Source organism: Prionailurus viverrinus, chromosome A3, assembly GCF_022837055.1.
Source record: "Prionailurus viverrinus isolate Anna chromosome A3, UM_Priviv_1.0, whole genome shotgun sequence".
Lineage (NCBI taxonomy): Eukaryota > Metazoa > Chordata > Mammalia > Carnivora > Felidae > Prionailurus > Prionailurus viverrinus.
In genome coordinates, this window is record NC_062563.1 from 50,070,743 (window position 1) to 50,088,576 (window position 17,834).

Genomic DNA, 17,834 nt, shown 5'->3' on the forward strand with positions numbered 1-17,834 from the left:
TGGTCTTCCAATCCATGAACATGGAGTGTTTTTCCATTTCTTTGTGTCTTCTTCCATTTCTTTCACAGGTTTCTATAGTTTTCAGCATATTTATCTTTTAGCTCTTTGTTTAGGTTTATTCCTAGGTATTTTATGGGTTTTGGTGCAATTGTGAATGGGATTAGTTTCTATTTCTCTTTCTATTGCTTCATTTTTGGTGTATAAAAATGCAACTGATTTATGTACATTGATTTTATATCCTGTGACTTTGCTGAATTCATGTATCAGCTCTAGCAGTTTTTTGGTGAAGTCTTTTGGGTTTCACATGTAGAGTATAATGTCATCTGCAAAGAGTGAAACTTTGACTTCTTATTTGCCAATTTGGGTGCATTTTATTTCTTTTTGTTGTCTGATTGCCGAGGTTAAGACTTCCAACACTATGTTAAACAACACTGGTGAGAATGGGCATACCTGTTGTATTCCTGATCTGAGGAGGAAAGCTCTCAGTTTTTCCCCATTGAGGATGATTGGTTTTACTATATCAGTCCTATATCCTGCCACTTTGCTGAATTCATTTATTAGTTCTAAAAGCTTTTTTGTGTATGAGTGTATTCCTTAGGATTTTCCATATATAAGATGATGTCATCTGCAAATAGAGGTAATTTTAATTCTTTTTTTCCAACCAAGTTTCCTTTTATTTCTTTTCCCTGTCTAATTACCCCAGCTAGAATCTCCAGTGCAATGTTGAATAGAAGTTGCAAGAGTTGGTACCCCTGTCTTGTTATTAATAATGGGTAAAAACATTTAGTTTTCCACCACTGCATATGATGTTAACTGTGTTTTTTTTATTGTGATAAAATACATATAACATATAATGCATCATACAACCATTTTTAAGTTTACTGTTCTGTGGCATTAAGTCCATTAGCGTTGTTCTGCAACCATCACAACCATCCATCTCCAGAACTTTTTCATCTTCCTACACTGAAACTTTGTCCACATTAATCTCTAACTCTCATTCTCTCCCACCTCCAGTCCCTGGTAACCACCATTTTATTTTTGTCTCTGTGAATGTGACTACTGTAGATATTTCGTATTAGAGGAAGTGGAATCATGTCCTTTTGTGTATGGCTTATTTCATTTAGCATAATGTCTTCAAGGTCCATCCATGTTGTAGCATGTGTCAGTATTTTATTCCTTTTTCAGGTTGAGTAATATTCCATTTTATGGGTGTACTACATTTTGTTTATCCATTTATCCATTGATGGAAATTTTAGTTGCTTCCACCTTTTGGCTACTGTGAATAATGGGGCTATAAACATGGGTGTACAAATATTTTACTTTCAACTATTTTAGTTATATACCCAGAATTGGAATTGCTGGATTATATGGTAATTCTATTTTTAATTTTTTGAATAACTGCCATATTGCTCTCCGTAACAGCTGCATCATTTTACATTCCCACCAGCAGTGCAGAAGTGTTCCAGTTTCTCCACATTTTGTTAAGACTTGTTATTTTCAGGGTGTCCGGGGAGCTCAATCAGTTAAGTGTCCGACTCTTGATTTTGGCTGAGGTCATGGTCTCACAGTTGTGAGATCAAGGGATATTGTTTCTTCCTTTCCCTCTGCCCCTCCCACTCTCCCACCCCCACTCTCTCTCTCATAAAAAAGGAAAAAAAGATTTGTTCTGTTCTGTTTTGTTTTGCTAATAATAACCATCCTAATGAATGTAAAATGGTATCACATTGTGGTTTGGATTTGCATTCCCCTAATAATTAGTGATGTTGAGCATCTTTTCATGTGTTTACTGTTCATTTGTATACCTTTAGAGAAATGTCCACTCAAGTCTTTTGCCCATTTTAAACTCAGGTTGTTTTTTGTTGTTGTGAAGTTGTAGATATTTTTATATATTAGTCCCTTAACAAGTATATGATTTGCAAATATTTTCTCCCATTCTGTGGGTTTTTTTCACTCTGTCTTTGGTGTACAAGAGTTTTTAATTTTGATGTAGTCAATTTATTTTTTCTTTCTTTGCCTGTACTTTTGGTGTCATATCCAAAAAATCACTGTCTTATCCAGTGTCATGGAGCTTTTTTCTGTTTTCTTCTAAGAATTTTATTTTAGCTCTTACATTGTGGTCTTCGATCTATTTTGAGTTACATTTTATATATGTTGTAAAGTAAAGGTCCAACTTCATTTTTTTTTTGGCATGTGTAGATCCAGTTTTCTTTGCTTTTATTTTTTATAAACTTTTTAATGTATTTTTTATTTGAGAGAGAGAGAGAGACAGATACAGAGTGCAAGCAGGGGAGGAGCCGAGAGAGGGAGACAGAATCTGAAGCAGGCTCCAGGCTCTGAGCCGTCAGCACAGACCCTGACGCAGGGCTCAAACCCACAGACAGTGAGATCATGACCTGAGCTGAAGAGTAGAAAGGAAAAGCAGTGAAGGAAAATAAGCAGAGCCTAAGTCACCTGTGGAACACAATCAGGCCTACCAACATATGCAGAATGAGAGTCCCAGAAGGAGAGGAAAGAGAGAAAGGGAGAGAAAGAATAGTTGCAGAAATAATAGCTGAAAACTTCCCAAATCTTATAAAAGACATTACGCATTTAACAAGCTCAATAAACTCAGAATTCCACAGCAAGGCACCTTATAATCAAACTGTTGAAAGACAAAGACAAAAAGAGAATCTTGAAAGTAGCAAGAGGAAAGTGACTGTTTCCATACAACACCCAGTGCTCCTCCCAACAGGTGTCCTCCTCAATGCCCATCACCCACCCACCCCTCCCACCCACACCCTCAGTTTATTCTCAGTTTTTAAGAGTCTCTTATGGTTTGAATAATTTCAATTGTCTCATCTTTCATTTAGTAATTCTTATGTCTACCTGTTCAAATGTGCTATTGAAATTCTCTTGTGAGTTTTTGATATGTTGTTGTATGGAAACCAATTTGACAATAAATTTCATATTTAAAAAAAAACCTCCACCCCAAACAAACAAACAAAAACAAACAAACCTTCCTATAAAGAGAACCCCAGGCCCAGATGGCTTAAACCCAAAATTTAAAGAAACAAAAACAAAAAAAACACAATGCATTTTCACCCCCAAAAATATAATGGAAGGGAACATTTTTCAACTAATTTTACAAAGCACGTTTTGCTCTGATACCCAAACCAAAGACATAACAAGAAAAGAATACTATAGATCAATCTCTCTTATGAATACAAATGCAAACCTCTCAACAAAATACCAGCAAACCAAAGACACCAACACATAAAAAAGATTATGTAGCATGACCAAGTGTAATTCATTCAAGGAATGCAAGATTGGTTATATGAAAATCAGTCAGTGTCAAACACTGTATTAATAATAAAAAAAAGGACAAAATCACATGATTATCTCAGACACAAAAGCATTTGACCAAAATCCAACATGCTTCATGATAAAAACTAGGAATGAAGGGAACATTCTCAAACTATTAAAGGGTATCTATGAAATCCACAGCTATACTACCATAAAAACAAACCAATAGAATAGAATAAAGAGCACAGAAGTAAGTCTGTATATATATGTTAAATGATTTTCAACAAAGGTGGCAAGATCATTTAGTGGGGAAAAGGGCTATAATTGAAGCAATCTGTGTGTGTTTATGTGTCTGTGATCCAGAAAGACCTTTCCTTCTCATTATGTAATTAATTGTGTAATGTTGCCTTATCTTGAGAGAGCATTAATAAATTCGCTTATAAAGGAACTCTTTTCCTGGTTGGCTTATAGAGCAGTTGGATCATTTTTAGCCCATTCCAGCAATCCTTGCTTTTTTATTGGAATTTTTAATCCATTTACATTCCAAATAATTACTGATAAGGTAGAATTTATGTCTTTCATTTTGCTATTTGTCTTCTACATTCTTACATCTTTTTGGTTCTTCTATTACTCCATGACTGCCTTCTCTATTTAAATATTTTCTAATATATCATTTTAATTCCCTTGCTGTTTATTTCTTTTTTTTTTTTTTTTTTTGATAATTTCTTAGTGGTTGCCCTGGGGATTACAATGAATTTATTAACTTAAAATAATCTAGCTCTTTTCCTCCCTGGCTGCCTAAAGCTCCACCCGCATCATGAATGACACAGTAACTATCCGGACCAGGAAGTTCATGACCAACCGACTACTTCAGCGGAAACAGATGGTCATGGATGTTCTTCACCCCAGAAAGGCAACAGTACCTAAGACAGAAATTCAGGAAAAACTAGCCAAAATGTACAAGACCACACCAGATGTCATCTTTGTATTTGGATTCAGAACCCATTTTGGAGGTGGCAAGACAACTGGCTTTGGCATGATTTATGATTCCTTGGATTATGCAAAGAAAAATGAACCCAAACGTAGACTTGCACGACATGGCCTGTATGAGAAGAAAAAGACGTCGAGAAAACAGCAGAAGGAATGCAAGAACCGAATGAAGAAAGTCAGGGGAACTGCAAAAGCTAATGTTGGTGCTGGCAAAAAGTGAGCTGGAGATTGGTCAACAGAAGGAGTAAAGATGCTTCAGGGACTATCTGGCGTTTGTGCAGATTTTTCATGAGAGGATTAATAAACTAAGAACTTTAAAAAAAAAACAAAAAAACTTAAAATATTCTAGGCCCAGGGTGCCTGGGTGGTTCAGTCAGTTAAGCGTATGACTCTTGATTTTGGCTCATGTCATGATCTCATCGTTCATGAGCTCAAGCACTGCATTGGTCTCTGCACTGATAGCATGGAGCCTGCTTGGGATTCTGTCTCCTTCTCTCTCTGTCCCCTCCTCTGCTTGCTCTCTCTCTCTCTCAAAATGAATAAATAAAAATAAACAAAATTTTTGTAATAATCTAGTTCTAAGGCTAATACATTTCAGTAATACACAAAGACTTTGCTCCAGTGTAGCTCTGTTCCCTGCTCCCTCTTTTGTCCTATTATTGTGAAACAAATGACATCTTTATATGTAAGGAGTTTATCAATACAATTTTATAATGATTGCTTTATACAGTTGTGGTTTTTTTAATATTTATTTATTTTTGAGAGAGAGAGAGAGTGGGGGAGGGGCAGAGAGAGGGAGACACAGAATCCAGAGCAGACTCTGGCTCTGAGTTGTCAATACAGAGCCCGATGCAGGGCTCAAACTCACAAACTGTGAGATCATGACGTGAGCCCAAGTCAGAAGCTTAACTGAATGAGCCACCCAGGCACCCTTATACAGTTGTCTTTTAAATCATATATGAAAGGAAAATGCTTACAAACAAAAATACGGAATACTGTCTTTTAATCTATATATTTATCTTTTCAGTGTTCTTTGGTTTTTCATGTGGATTCAAATTATTGTCTAGTGTCCTTATATTCAACTTGAAAAACTCTTTTTAGCATTTCTTGTATGGCAGGTCTACTAGTGACAAACTCCCTGGGTTTTATCTGAAAATGTCTTAATTTCTCTTTCATTTTGAAGGGTATTTTTGTTGAATATAAATTTTGTGGGTTTTTTTTTTCTTTTCAAACTCAGAAGACAGTGTCATTTTGGCCTCCATGGTTTCTGATTGAGAATCCATCCTAGGTAATGAATCACTTCTCTCTCACTGCTTTCAAGATTCTCTCTTTGTTTTTGGCTTTCAGCAGTTTGTTTATGGTGTGTCTTGGTGTAGATCTCTTTGATTCTACTTGGAATAGTTTAGCTTCCGAAATATGCAGATTAATGTTTTCCATAAAACTTGGGAAGTTTATTAGTATTGTTCCTTCAAATCTTCTTTGTGCCCCTTTACCTCCTTTCCTTCTAGGAATTTAATTATGTGTATGTTTGTATGGCTGATGGTGTCCCACAGGTCTCTTATACTCTGTTCATTTGTCCATTTTTTTTCTTTCCAATCCTCAGACTGATCATCTCAATTGATCTATCTTCAAATTTGCTGATTCTTGATTACATTAGTTCAAATCTGCTATTGAACTCTGCTAGTAATTTTTCACTTCAGAAATTGTCTTTTTCCAACTCTAGAATCTCTGGTTCTTTTAAAATAATTTCTATCTCTTTATTGATGTTCTTTATTTGGCAAGACATTGTTCTCCTACTTTCATTTAATTCTTTAGACATATTTTCATTTGAACAATAGCTGGTTTAAAGTGTTTGTCTAGTAAATCCAACATCTTGGCTTCCTGAAGGATAATTTCTACTACTACTACTACTACTACGTTTTTCCTGTGAATGGGTCACCCTTTCCTATTTCTTTGCATATCTCATTCTTTTTCATTGAAAACTGGACATTTTAGGTAATATATTGTAGCAATTCTGGACACTTATTCCAAGGCTATAATCACTTATTTGCTTACTGATTTGTCTGGAAGTTTTCACTGTCTCTTTCCCCTCATATGAAGAACCTTTTATTTCACTCCTCAGAGAGCACGATGTTCGACACTTTCACAGTCACTGACCCTTCCTCTGTCCAGGGATGACAATGGTCCTAGTTGGACTTGCTTTGACTTCTCTTTCTCTGAGGAAATAAATGTTTCCTTTATGTTTCTAGATCATCTGTCTCTACTGATATTGTACCCAGATTTAACTTCCACTAATTGCTAGCTGATTGTTCTGTTGTTTCTGACAACATTCTGGGGCATAAATTGCTCTATAATCTGATCCAGTAAAATTTGGGGCCCCTTTAAAGGATTAAAGTAGGTTTTGAATCAGTGTTTGAGGCTTGCTCTGACTCCAGTGGGGATCTTCCTAGCTACCTCTTTCCCTGGTTCTATTGAAAGCATAACTGGCCCACCATTTCCCTTGTTGCTACCAGTCTCCTCTTAATTGCTAACCACCAAAATCTCCACTGCTTTTTAAAATTTTTTTAATGTTTATTTATTTTTGAGGTGGGGACAGAGAGAGAGGGAGACAGAGGATCTGAAGCAGGGTCTTCGGTGTCAGTGAAGAGTACAGGGCTCGATCCATTGCTTTTGAGACTATGATTAGGCTTGAACTTCCCCATGTTCTATTCCATGTAAAGTCAGTCTTCTTGAGGAGAACTACAAGGTCTTTGTTATTCTTATGACCTGTCTCTCTTCCTCACAGAACCTCTGCACCACTGCTTTGTTTCTGGAGGTAGGGACAATCATCCCCCCCGCCCTTCTCTTAGAATGATGCTCTTGCTTTACTAGAATGACACTAGAGCAGGGATATAGCCCTCAGCTTTCTGAGGTTTTCTCAGCCTGCTTTTTCTGGAATGGAAAGTCTAGCTTATGAATGAGCTGGGGCAAGGGCAACCAGGACCCAGTATTCCTGGCCTGCCATACCTGGGGTATAACCTGTGCCCTACGTGTGGGTGCGCCTAGGTGGAAGAGGGTAGCCACAGACCTCTTGGCTACTCTTATCTGAAATAGAGCTTCTGCAACATGGAGCTGGAGGGAGATGAGAAATGTTAGTAGTCTTTCCCTCCTGGGGTGAATGTGTAACCCAAGATTGAGAACTGAGGAGAGGAGTCCATTTTCTTGATTATACCCACCTAAAATAGAGCTTCATGGAGGGAGAGGAGACAGATCATGATCATGCCTCAGTGCCACAGACACTCGCTGTTCTTACCCAGAGTTAGTAGAATTTCTTGAATAAGTGTTTTTCCATATGCTGTATGCCCTTAGAATTTTCAGACTTAAAGTGGCTATTACTTTTAAATATTTTTTACCGGTTTTGCTTGTTTTGCTTGGGAAAGGGTCTGCAGTGCTCATTACACCACCATTTCAGAAATGCTACTACTGTGTGCACTGAGTTTTAGGATGGTTTGTTACATAGCACTGTGGCAATAGCTAACTAGTACAACAAGGCTCTTTCTCCTAAAATAACACCTAACATTTGTTGTTTACTCTGTGCTACCCAATGGTTAGATATTATTTTTAATCTTCATTTTACATATGATAAGAGTGATAGGCAGTAATTTCTCTGACATTGGACATAGCAATTTTTTTCTAGATAGGTCTCCTGAGACAAGAGAAACAAAAGCAAAAATAAACTATTGAGACTATATCAAAATAAAAGCCTTCTTCACAGCAAAGGAAACAACCAACAAAACTAAAAGACAAGCTACTGAACGGGAGAACATATTTGCAAATAGCATATTCAGGAAAAGGTTAGTATCCAAAATATATAAAAAACTTATACATCTCAACATAAACACACCAAAAAAACCCCCAAATAATCCAATTTAAAAGTGGACAGAAGACATGAACAGAGATTTCTCCAAAGAAGACATACAGATGACCAAGAAGACACATTTAAAAAATGCTCAACATCACTCATCAGGGAAATACATATCAAAACTACAATGAGGTATCACCTCACACCTGTCAGAATGACTAAAATCAACAACACAAGAAACAGTGGGTATTGGTGAGGATATGGAAAGAAAGGAGTCCTCGTGCACTGTTGGTGGGAAGGCAAACTGGTGCACCTACTCTGAAAAACAGTATGGAGATTCCTCAAAAAGTTAAAAATAGAACTGCCCTGTGATCCAGTAATTGCACTACTGGATATTTACCCAAAAAAATGCAGAAACATTAATTCAAAGAGATACATGCACCCTTATGTTGTTAGCAGCATTATTTATAACACCTAATTGTAGAAGCAGCCCAACTGTCCATCAATAGTGGGATGGATAAAGAAAAGGTGATGTGTACACACACACACACACACACACACACACACAGGAATATTATTCAACCATGAAAAGAATGAAATCTTGCCTTTTGCAACAATATAGATGGATCTAGAGAGTATAATACTAAGCAAAATAAGCCAGAGTAAGACAAATACTATATGATTTAATTAATATGTGGAACTTAAGAAACAAAACAAATGAACAAAAGAAAAAAATAGAGAGACCAACCAAAAAACACTGTTTCTAATATTTAAAAAAAAATTTTAACGTTTATTTATTTTAGAGAGCGTGAACAAGGGAGGGCAGAGAGAGGGAGATACAGAATCTGAAGCAGGCTCCTGGCTCTGTGCTGTCAGCACAGAGCCCAATGCAGGGCTCAAACCTGTGAACTGTGAGATCATGACCTGATCTGAAGTCAGATGCTTGACTGACTGAGCCACCCAGGCACCCCAAAATCAGACTCTTAACCATAGAGAACAAACAGATGGTGACTGGAGGGGAGGTGGGTAGAGTGATAGGTGAAATAGGCAAAGGGAATTAAGAGTACACTTACTTGAGGAACACTGAGTAATATGTGGAACTGTTGAATCATTATATTGTATACCTGAAACTAATATAATGTTGTGTGTTATCTACACTGGAATTTAAATTTTTCAAGAAGAAAAATAAATTTTAAAAATAAAATTAAAAAAGAGTGAAGCTCAGGGAATTTGAGGAAATTCAGGAAATTTTTCCATCTAAGTTTCCTCTTTATAACTGAGGATACAATGTTTATCCCTGATTCCATTGGGAGAGGGGGAGAAAGTAGACTAGATTGTCTCTGAACTCCCTTTCTGCTCTAATTCCCTAAGATATTAACTAAGAACCAGGTTTCCAGTACCCTCTTAAATAGCCTCCAAATCGTACCTTTCCGATATCAACTATAGTTAACTCCAAATGTTCTGTCTGGTCTCTGTGCCTGAGGGCTCTTCCGGAGCCTGCATGTACAGCAGGCCAGATATGCAGAGAAATTAAAGCTTGGCAAATGACTGACAGAAGCTGATGTATACCCCAGTTCCCTCCTGCTCTAGACTTTGGTTCCCAAAGGGACCCAAACTAAGACTGAGAATCTGGAAATATTACTGTGGAGCAGAGGAAATTTGACTGAGTGAAAGTTGGAGCTCTGCCAGGTATGGAGAAGGAGTGCATGGTGAAGTCTATGTTATAAGGACACAGTTGGGTCAGCAATGGGGAATCAAGACAGTGATGACCAAGAGACTTTCAAGAGTTTGGGGCACCGGGGTGGCTCAGTCAGTTAAGTGTCCAACTTTGGCTCAGGTCATGATCTTGTGGTTCATGGGTTTGAGTCCCACATCAGGCTCTGTGCTGACAACTCAGAGCCTGAAGCCTGTTGCAGATTCTGGGTCTCCCTGTCTCTCTAAAAAATGAATAAACATTAAAGACAGTTAAGAGCCTTTCACAGCCTTTCATAAAGGGCTTGAAAGAAGACAGGTCAAAAGAATTGGAGGGAAGAACAAAGGATCGGGAGTAGGTCTGCTCAGATAAAGCCTTGAAACCTGGGAGTCTCTAGCCCTAGATGAGCTTGGACACTAACAAACAGGGATGTATTTGTGAAGCAGGTATGTAGCTCTTGTTCACATGGCATTCCAAAATATAGATCAACTCTTTTTGTCCATGACTCAATTATAACAACTCTTTCACTATGCTTCTACAATGTAAGTGATGGATATAGCCAAGAAATCAAGATTGGGGGAACATCATGACCTCCCAACAACTACAAGGAACTTACCCTCAGAATGAGGATTTGGAGTGATAATCTCAAGCCGGTCCAGCTCTGACACTCCAGAGGACAGCCAGGTCAGCACAAGCCATCCTCAGGCCACCATTAACAAAATTATCCAGAGTAATGCACCAAGCCCCAAGCCAGACATACTGATAAAGAAGCTTAGCCCATTCCACTCCACCTTTCTGTCCATCCTCATATTCTCTGCCCTCCAGTGGTTCTCCACAGGCCAAGCACATCAAGTCTTCTAGCCCCAACAAGTTACTTTTGGTTTGGCAGCTAAAAGTGTTTGCTTTGGAGCCAGAATGTCTGGGTTGGGATCCTGGCTTATTAGTACGATTTTCGGCAAGGTATCTACATCATTGTGCCTCAGTTTGCTCATCTATAGAATGAAGATAATCATTTTCTGAGGAATTAATTTGAAGGGTGTATGTAACAAAGTGAAGAAACCTAGCAGATACTATCTCAACCAAGTGAGTAAAGTTAACATCGCCAATAATGAGCCATCAGGGCTCTGAGATGCGCTGAGAACACATCACTTTTGTGGTAAATCACTTCTGCCCAAAATACATAACCTGAATTGAATCATGAAGACACATCAGACCAACCCAAACTGAGATACATTCTACGAAGTAACTGGTGCATGTTCTTCAAAAATGACAAGGTCATGAAATACAAGGAAAGGCTGAGGGTCTATTCTAGATTGAAAAAGACTGGCAGAGACAACTAAATTCAGTACATGATCCAGAATTATATTCTGGACCACAAAGGAAGAAAGATAAAGGAAAGAATTTTTGTTCTGTTGTGTTTTTGCTACAAAAGACACTTTTGGTACAGTCAGTGAAACTTGGTCTGTGTGGGTTCCATGATGGTACTGCATTAGTGTTAAGTTTCTAATTTTGATGAGTGAACTGGCTATGTAGGAGAGTGCCTTAGGAAGAACCTTAGTAAGAATACTAATTATAGCATTTAAGTTAAGCAATTAGTCTGCTCCATACAGTCTATTATATATAGTTTTGTTGCTTAACTGTTTAGCAGACAGATGTTTGATCCTTGAGGGTGTTACATATTTGGAACAATCCTAAGATCTAATATATTGGCATACAAATTTGTTTACCCAGCAGACACAAATCCATATTTTAACCTGAATTTGCCAGCCACTGGGCCAAGCATGGGAATGCAAAAAGATGAGTCCCAGGTCCAGGTCCTCAGAGTGTATCTGTTCTAGTGGGAGAGGCTGAAGGTCACCTTAAGGGAAAAAGCAAGAGGATGCAGGGTACTGATTGGTGAGACAAGAAGAATAATAGGAATTAAAAGGAGGGAAAGGAATGTGTATAGAATAAAGATAGAAATGAAAGGAAGACATAGTAAGATCAAAAAGGCCTTGTTTAAAATTACCTTTTGTGTGTTTTCTATGAGGTGAGTTTGGGCTTGCCTATAAAGGTAAAAAGACAAGATGTGGCATGTGTTCAAGGATAGATAGTGTATCATCATGTATAATTATTTTAGAGAGAGTGTGTGTTTGTGTGAGTGAGGGAGAGAAACAGAGGGAGAAAGATAGAAAGAGAGAGAGAATATTAAGCAGGCTCCATGCTCAGCACAGAGCCCCATGCAGGGCTCAGTCCCATGACCCTGGGATCATGACCTGAGCTGAAATCAAGAGTTGGACTCCCAACTGACTGTGCCACCCAGGTGCCCTTCCAGGGTATACTGTTAAATGAAAAATGTATATACAATAATGTGCATACAATGCAATCTTTGATGAGAGTAGGGGTTTATTAAAGGAAATGTATACACTTGTTTCCTTACATTTCCTAGAACTTCACTAGAAGGGAGTAGGAGAAATAGGGGAGTCATTGTCACCAGGACAGAGGGGAAGCATAGCTGTGGGCCTGAGGCAAGGACCACATGTGGGAAAAGGAGTCAATTAATTTTTTAAAGCAAGGGAAAATCTAAAGCATGGAGAAAGTAAGGGTGCTTTCATTGTTACTTTAACACCTCAGATTATAAGTACTGTGTGGGTTTAAATCATTTGAGGCTAACAATTTTGAGGGAGGAAACATGTGCACATGCATGATCTTGGCAGGCTTGTAGGGGAGTCTGGAGTGGCTCTAAAATTGTGTTTTTCTCAACAAACTAAAGTCCTGTGTCAGATTTTACACTCAATTTTTATAATAGATTTAAAATTCAACCAAGCCCTCATTTATTAAAATTGGGTAGCCATTTACCTACACACATGCACAGACACACATGCTCAGGAGACCTGTTGTGCAGAGGATAACCATGTGAAACTGCTGTTCAATTTTTGGAAAGATCCCCCAACACACACACAACCCACTCCTACTCTCACCCTCCACTCTGCCTCCATCTTCTGGTAATATACTGCCACCTAATGTCCCTTAAACAAACTGACACATCCTCAGAAATGTGAATTCAGAAATAATGGAATATATAAGGTTAAGGATGATGCATGTTACTATGATTGAAAAATACATTAGAAACAAGTCTATATATACGCATGGATGCTTTTGTATATATAAAATACCTCTGGGGAATATAAACAAGCTGTAAACCAGGAAGGGGAACTGGGAAATTGAGAAAATTATTGCTGTACATAATTTTGTACCTTTAAAATTTTAAGCCATAATAATGTATTGCCAATTGAAAATAATTAAGCAGTTTGAAAAGAAAAAAAAAACATCTGTTTATTAAATTTTGCTAGTATGTTAACTAGGAGGGCATCTTTTCTTCATTCATTGGTTCATATATTTAACAAATACTTAGTAAATGTATACTGTATGCTGGGCACTGTCTGGAGGAACAAAGGTGAAGAAAAGAGATACATTCCTGGCCTACTGGAATGTAGATGCTGCTGAGAGGATGGCCTTAGACAGCACATGTTGAGCATAGCAGTGCCCATGAATGTGGGTCCTAGGATGACAGATGGTAGGGAGCAGGGCTCCCAGCCCTGCATCACTAGGATGGCAAACAATCATCTTCTATTCTCTTTAGACCTATGGTGGGATCTCATTTCAGCACTTCAGCTTATCAATATCACAAGTGTGATATAGTGGGTATTTTATTCACTCAACATCTGAAACACACACATTTTCCTCAAATACCCTTCTCAAATACAACTTAAAATTAGTAGATGCAAAGCTACTCTCAACAATTTTCAAAGAATGGATATTATAGAGATTACATCCCCAGGCTACAATGCAATCAGGTGAGAATTTACTAAGTAAAAGGTTAATTTTAGAAATTAATTCAAAAAATTTAAAACATATTTTTTTTAATTTTTTAATGTTTATTTTTAAGAGAGAGAGAGACAGAGAGTGAGCAGGGGAGGGGCAGAGAGAGAGGGAGACACAGAATTCGAAGCAGGCTCCAGGCTCCGAGCTGTCAGCACAGAGCCCAGTGTGGGGCTCAAACACACAGACCACGAGATCATGAACTAAGCCGAAGTCAGATGCTTAACCGAGCTACCCAGTCACTCCTAAAAACATATTTCTAAATAACTCATGGGACAGAGAGATTTTGTAATGGAATTTAGAAAATTTTTCAAGCCAACAATTATAAAAAGACAATATAGCAAGATTTGTAGGATGGCGCTAATGTGGTACTTGAAAATTTAAAGCTTTAAATACATTAGGAAAGAAGGCTAAATATTAATGAGATGATTAATTAGAAAAAGGAAAAAATGAATATACTCAAAGAAAGTAGGAAGAAAGATAAAATAAAGATGAGAGAAATTTTAAAATATCACACAGATATAATGGAGTTGTTTAACAAAGCTAGAAGTTAGTTCTTGCAGGGAAAATGTAACCAAATATTTAAATTTCTGGAATGTTGATCAAGAAAAAGAAACAGGACAAAAAGAAGTAATATTATTAGTGCAAGAGAGACTATAACTGCAAATGCTAAGGAGATAAGATATGAGCAATGTTATGCCAATAAAGTTGAAAACTTAGGTGAAATGGGAAAATTTTTCACCAGAAATATACCAAAATTGCCTGAAAAATAAATAGAACACTTGAATTATTAGAAATGGAATCAGCAGTTTAAAATGTTTCACGTAGAAAACAGGCATGTTCTCTCAAATGTGCAAGGAATAGAAAATTCAAAACAACACAAACTCTCTTAGGAGGTTGTTGTTGTTGTTGTTTAATTTTCAATTCCCTTTGTAAGGCAATATAACCATGACCATATATCCAAATAAGTACAATGTATGAAAGAAAATTAGAAGCTAACCTCTTTCATGAACATAGAAACAAAGAGCCTAAAGCCCATATTAGCAAATCAAATCCAACAATGTATAAAAAAACAAAAAAACAAAAAAAAACATACTTTCTATTGGGAATCAGGAATGATTCAACATTAGAATTTGGGGCACCTGGGTGGCTTAGTCCATTGGGTGTCCAACTTCAGCTGAGGTCATGATTTTGCAGTTTGTGAGTTTGAGCCCCATATCAGGCTTGCTGCTGTCAGCCTGTCAGCACAGAGTCCACTTTGGATTCTCTCTGCCCCTCCCCTGCTTGTGCTCTCCCAAAAATGTACTAAATACTTTTTTAAAAAGAATTTAATTTATCACATTTACAAAATAATGGAGAAAACTCATGTGATTGCCTCAATAGATTAATAAAATGCACAAAATAAAATTGACATCCACTATGATTTTTTTAACTCTTAAACTAAACTAAAAGTCCTTAAAAGGAAGTTTTCTTAATCTGACAAAGGGCATCTTCATATTTAGTGATTAAAAAGTTAAGGGCCTCCACAGAGGGGAGGAGAACAAATACACAGCCACTTGAGGAATTAAACAGGACAATCATCCACACCAGTCTGTCTCTCCTCTTGATAGTTAACCCAGTCACCCAGAACTTTACCTATGCTTCTTATACCTGCACTTCTTGGTGCCCCAATTAGATTTTCATTATGGTACAGGTGGCCTCTGTTGAGCATATATCAGGAAGTCAAAGGAGATCTTGTGATGACCAACATGGCAGGTAGAAATAAAAAGTCCACCTCCTCTAGTTAAAGATAAGGTTTCCTTCACATCTTCTATGTGTGTACTAGATTTTGGAAAAGGGAAGACTAGCCATGAGTGCAGAGGATCTGACTTTTCCGGAGAGTTAAAGAAAAAGAATTTGGATGAGAAAGTAATTTGTGGTTATATTCTTCAAGGAATCATAAGTGACTAAGATATTTTACTTGGTATTATTATCAAAATGACCTATGAGCAAGGGTGTCTTAGAACAACCCACCCCATAGGGGTGCCTAGGTGGCTCTCTTGGTTAAGCGTCCAACTTCAGGTCATGATCTTGTGGTTTGTGAGTTCAAGCCCCGTGTTGGGCTCTGTGCTCAGAGCCTGGAGCCTGCCTTGGATTCTGTGTCTCCTCCTCTCTCTGCCCCTCCCATGCTCATGCTCTGTCTCCCAATAAACATTAAAATTTCTTTTTTAAAAAAAGAACAAACCACCCCATAAAAATAAATCCTGAGAAAGGAGTGTAGTTTACTTGGGAGGTGACCCCAGGGAACACCAGTAGAGTGGGAAAGTTAGACAGGGATAGGAAGAAAGCCAATATGGGTCACTACTTTGCACAACTGGGGCTCGATTCCACTGTAGAACATGCCAGAGTATTGTCCCACTTGAGGGGCAAGGAAGGGAGTGGCAATGGATCTAAGATATTCACACCTGTCATTGGCTGAGGGGTAACATTAGCTCCCTAGCACTTCCAGTTGTTGTGCATGTTTGGGCCAAAAGAAAGCTGTTATGGGGAGAATCACTGGTGCTTCCAGTAGGAAGGATATGGGTAAGGGATACTGTGGTACCATCTACTATCAGGACACTATGGAGTCCATGTTATACTGTTTTGTGTAACACAGATTTGCAGATGTCCTCCTGGATTGATGTGAGTAGATGGACAAATATGAACAGGCAGCTGCACAAAATAGTGGGCATCCTCCACTCTGTCCTTAGTCACATTGGGTAAACTGGGGGAATTTAATCATTCATCTACCTCTTCTAAAATATTCACCTCACAAAAGCAGGGCTTTTGGTGACAATGTTTGCTACACCTCCCTGCTGTCAGAGCACTTGTATACATTTTCTGCCACAGCCCATATCATAGTTATCTGTCCCATTTCCTGCATGTCCACAATAGGTGTCGATTGGCTTCCATCATTTTCCAGCTGCAGGACTGAGCTGCTTCTTCCGGGCTCGCCAGTGAAAGCTGAAGAAACACTATAATTAATCTAAGCATTTCTTCAACAAATATTTACTGAGCATTGCCTTGGTTTGGGTTTCCTCAAAGATAGTCTGAGACAAAAGCTTAGGTGTAAGTAGTTTATTTGGGAAAGGGCACCAAGGCAGAAGGAAAAGTCAACCCAAGGGGTTGGGCATGACTGAGCTAGTTACCACCATGGGCAACTAAAGCTCAATGCAGCCCCTATGAAGCATGGAAGGCTGAGGCATTCAACCCCAAAAAGTTATAGGTTAACTTCCTTCAAGTTCCAGGCTGTGCCAGCTCCAGATAAAGTTCTAAGGTAAGCTCTAAAGAGGACAGCAAAGAGCTAACTGAGGTGGCAGCATTCGTGGGAACTCTCCACCACCATTGGAGAACGGAAGTCAGAAGTGGGCTGAGGAGATAAAGTGACAATGTTTGCTGTAGGAACCTACCACCTGTCAGACAGAATGCTAGGTGCTGGCCATGCAACAACCATCAGGACAAATCACTTCCTTGTTTTCGTGTAACTTACCTTTCAGTATGGTGTACAAACCAACAATTAAATAATGATGGGTTTGAAAAATACTATGAAGTAAATAATGGAAAGAAGGGAAAAACAGAACCACTCTAGATTTATATTCCAAACAATTATTTGTTTAGAAGAGGTGACATTTGAGCTGAGTCTAAAGGATAAGAAAGAATCTATGTATCAGTCCATTCGGGCTGCTGTAACAAAAACACCATAAACTGTGTGGCTTATAAGTAGCAAACGTGTATTTCTCACAGTTCTAGGGTCTTGGAGGTCTAAGATCAAGGTGCTGGCAGATTTGGTGTCTGATAAGGGCTGGTTTCATCAGAGGGCTAGCTTCTCATTGTAATCACACATGACAGAACGGGCAAGGGATCTCTCCAGCGCCTCTTTTACAAGAGTACTAATCACATTCATCTCCAAAAGGCCTCACACACTAATACATCACCTTAAAGGTTATGATATGAACACATGAATTTGGGGGGTAAACAAACATTGAAACCATACCAGTTTACTAAGGAAAGACCTAGGGGAAGAGCTTTCCAAGCAGTGAACAGCATATGCAAACACCCATGTCAGTAAAATTGACAAATTCTAGAAATTCTAAGAGTGAAATATGGTGAGGGTAATGTTATGAGTGAGGTGGACAGAAGAAAGGTCAT

The 17,834-nt window shown here is 38.2% G+C and overlaps 1 protein-coding gene across 1 annotated transcript; it reads left to right on the forward strand.

The window, feature by feature from the left end:
• The first annotated feature begins 4,080 nt into the window (after positions 1-4,080).
• Positions 4,081-4,588, forward strand: LOC125162225 (40S ribosomal protein S24-like). The gene has a single exon (XM_047853019.1). The coding sequence runs from the start codon at positions 4,100-4,102 to the stop codon at positions 4,490-4,492; it is 393 nt and encodes a 130-aa protein (XP_047708975.1). The 5' UTR covers positions 4,081-4,099; the 3' UTR covers positions 4,493-4,588.
• Positions 4,589-17,834: the final 13,246 nt, after the last annotated feature.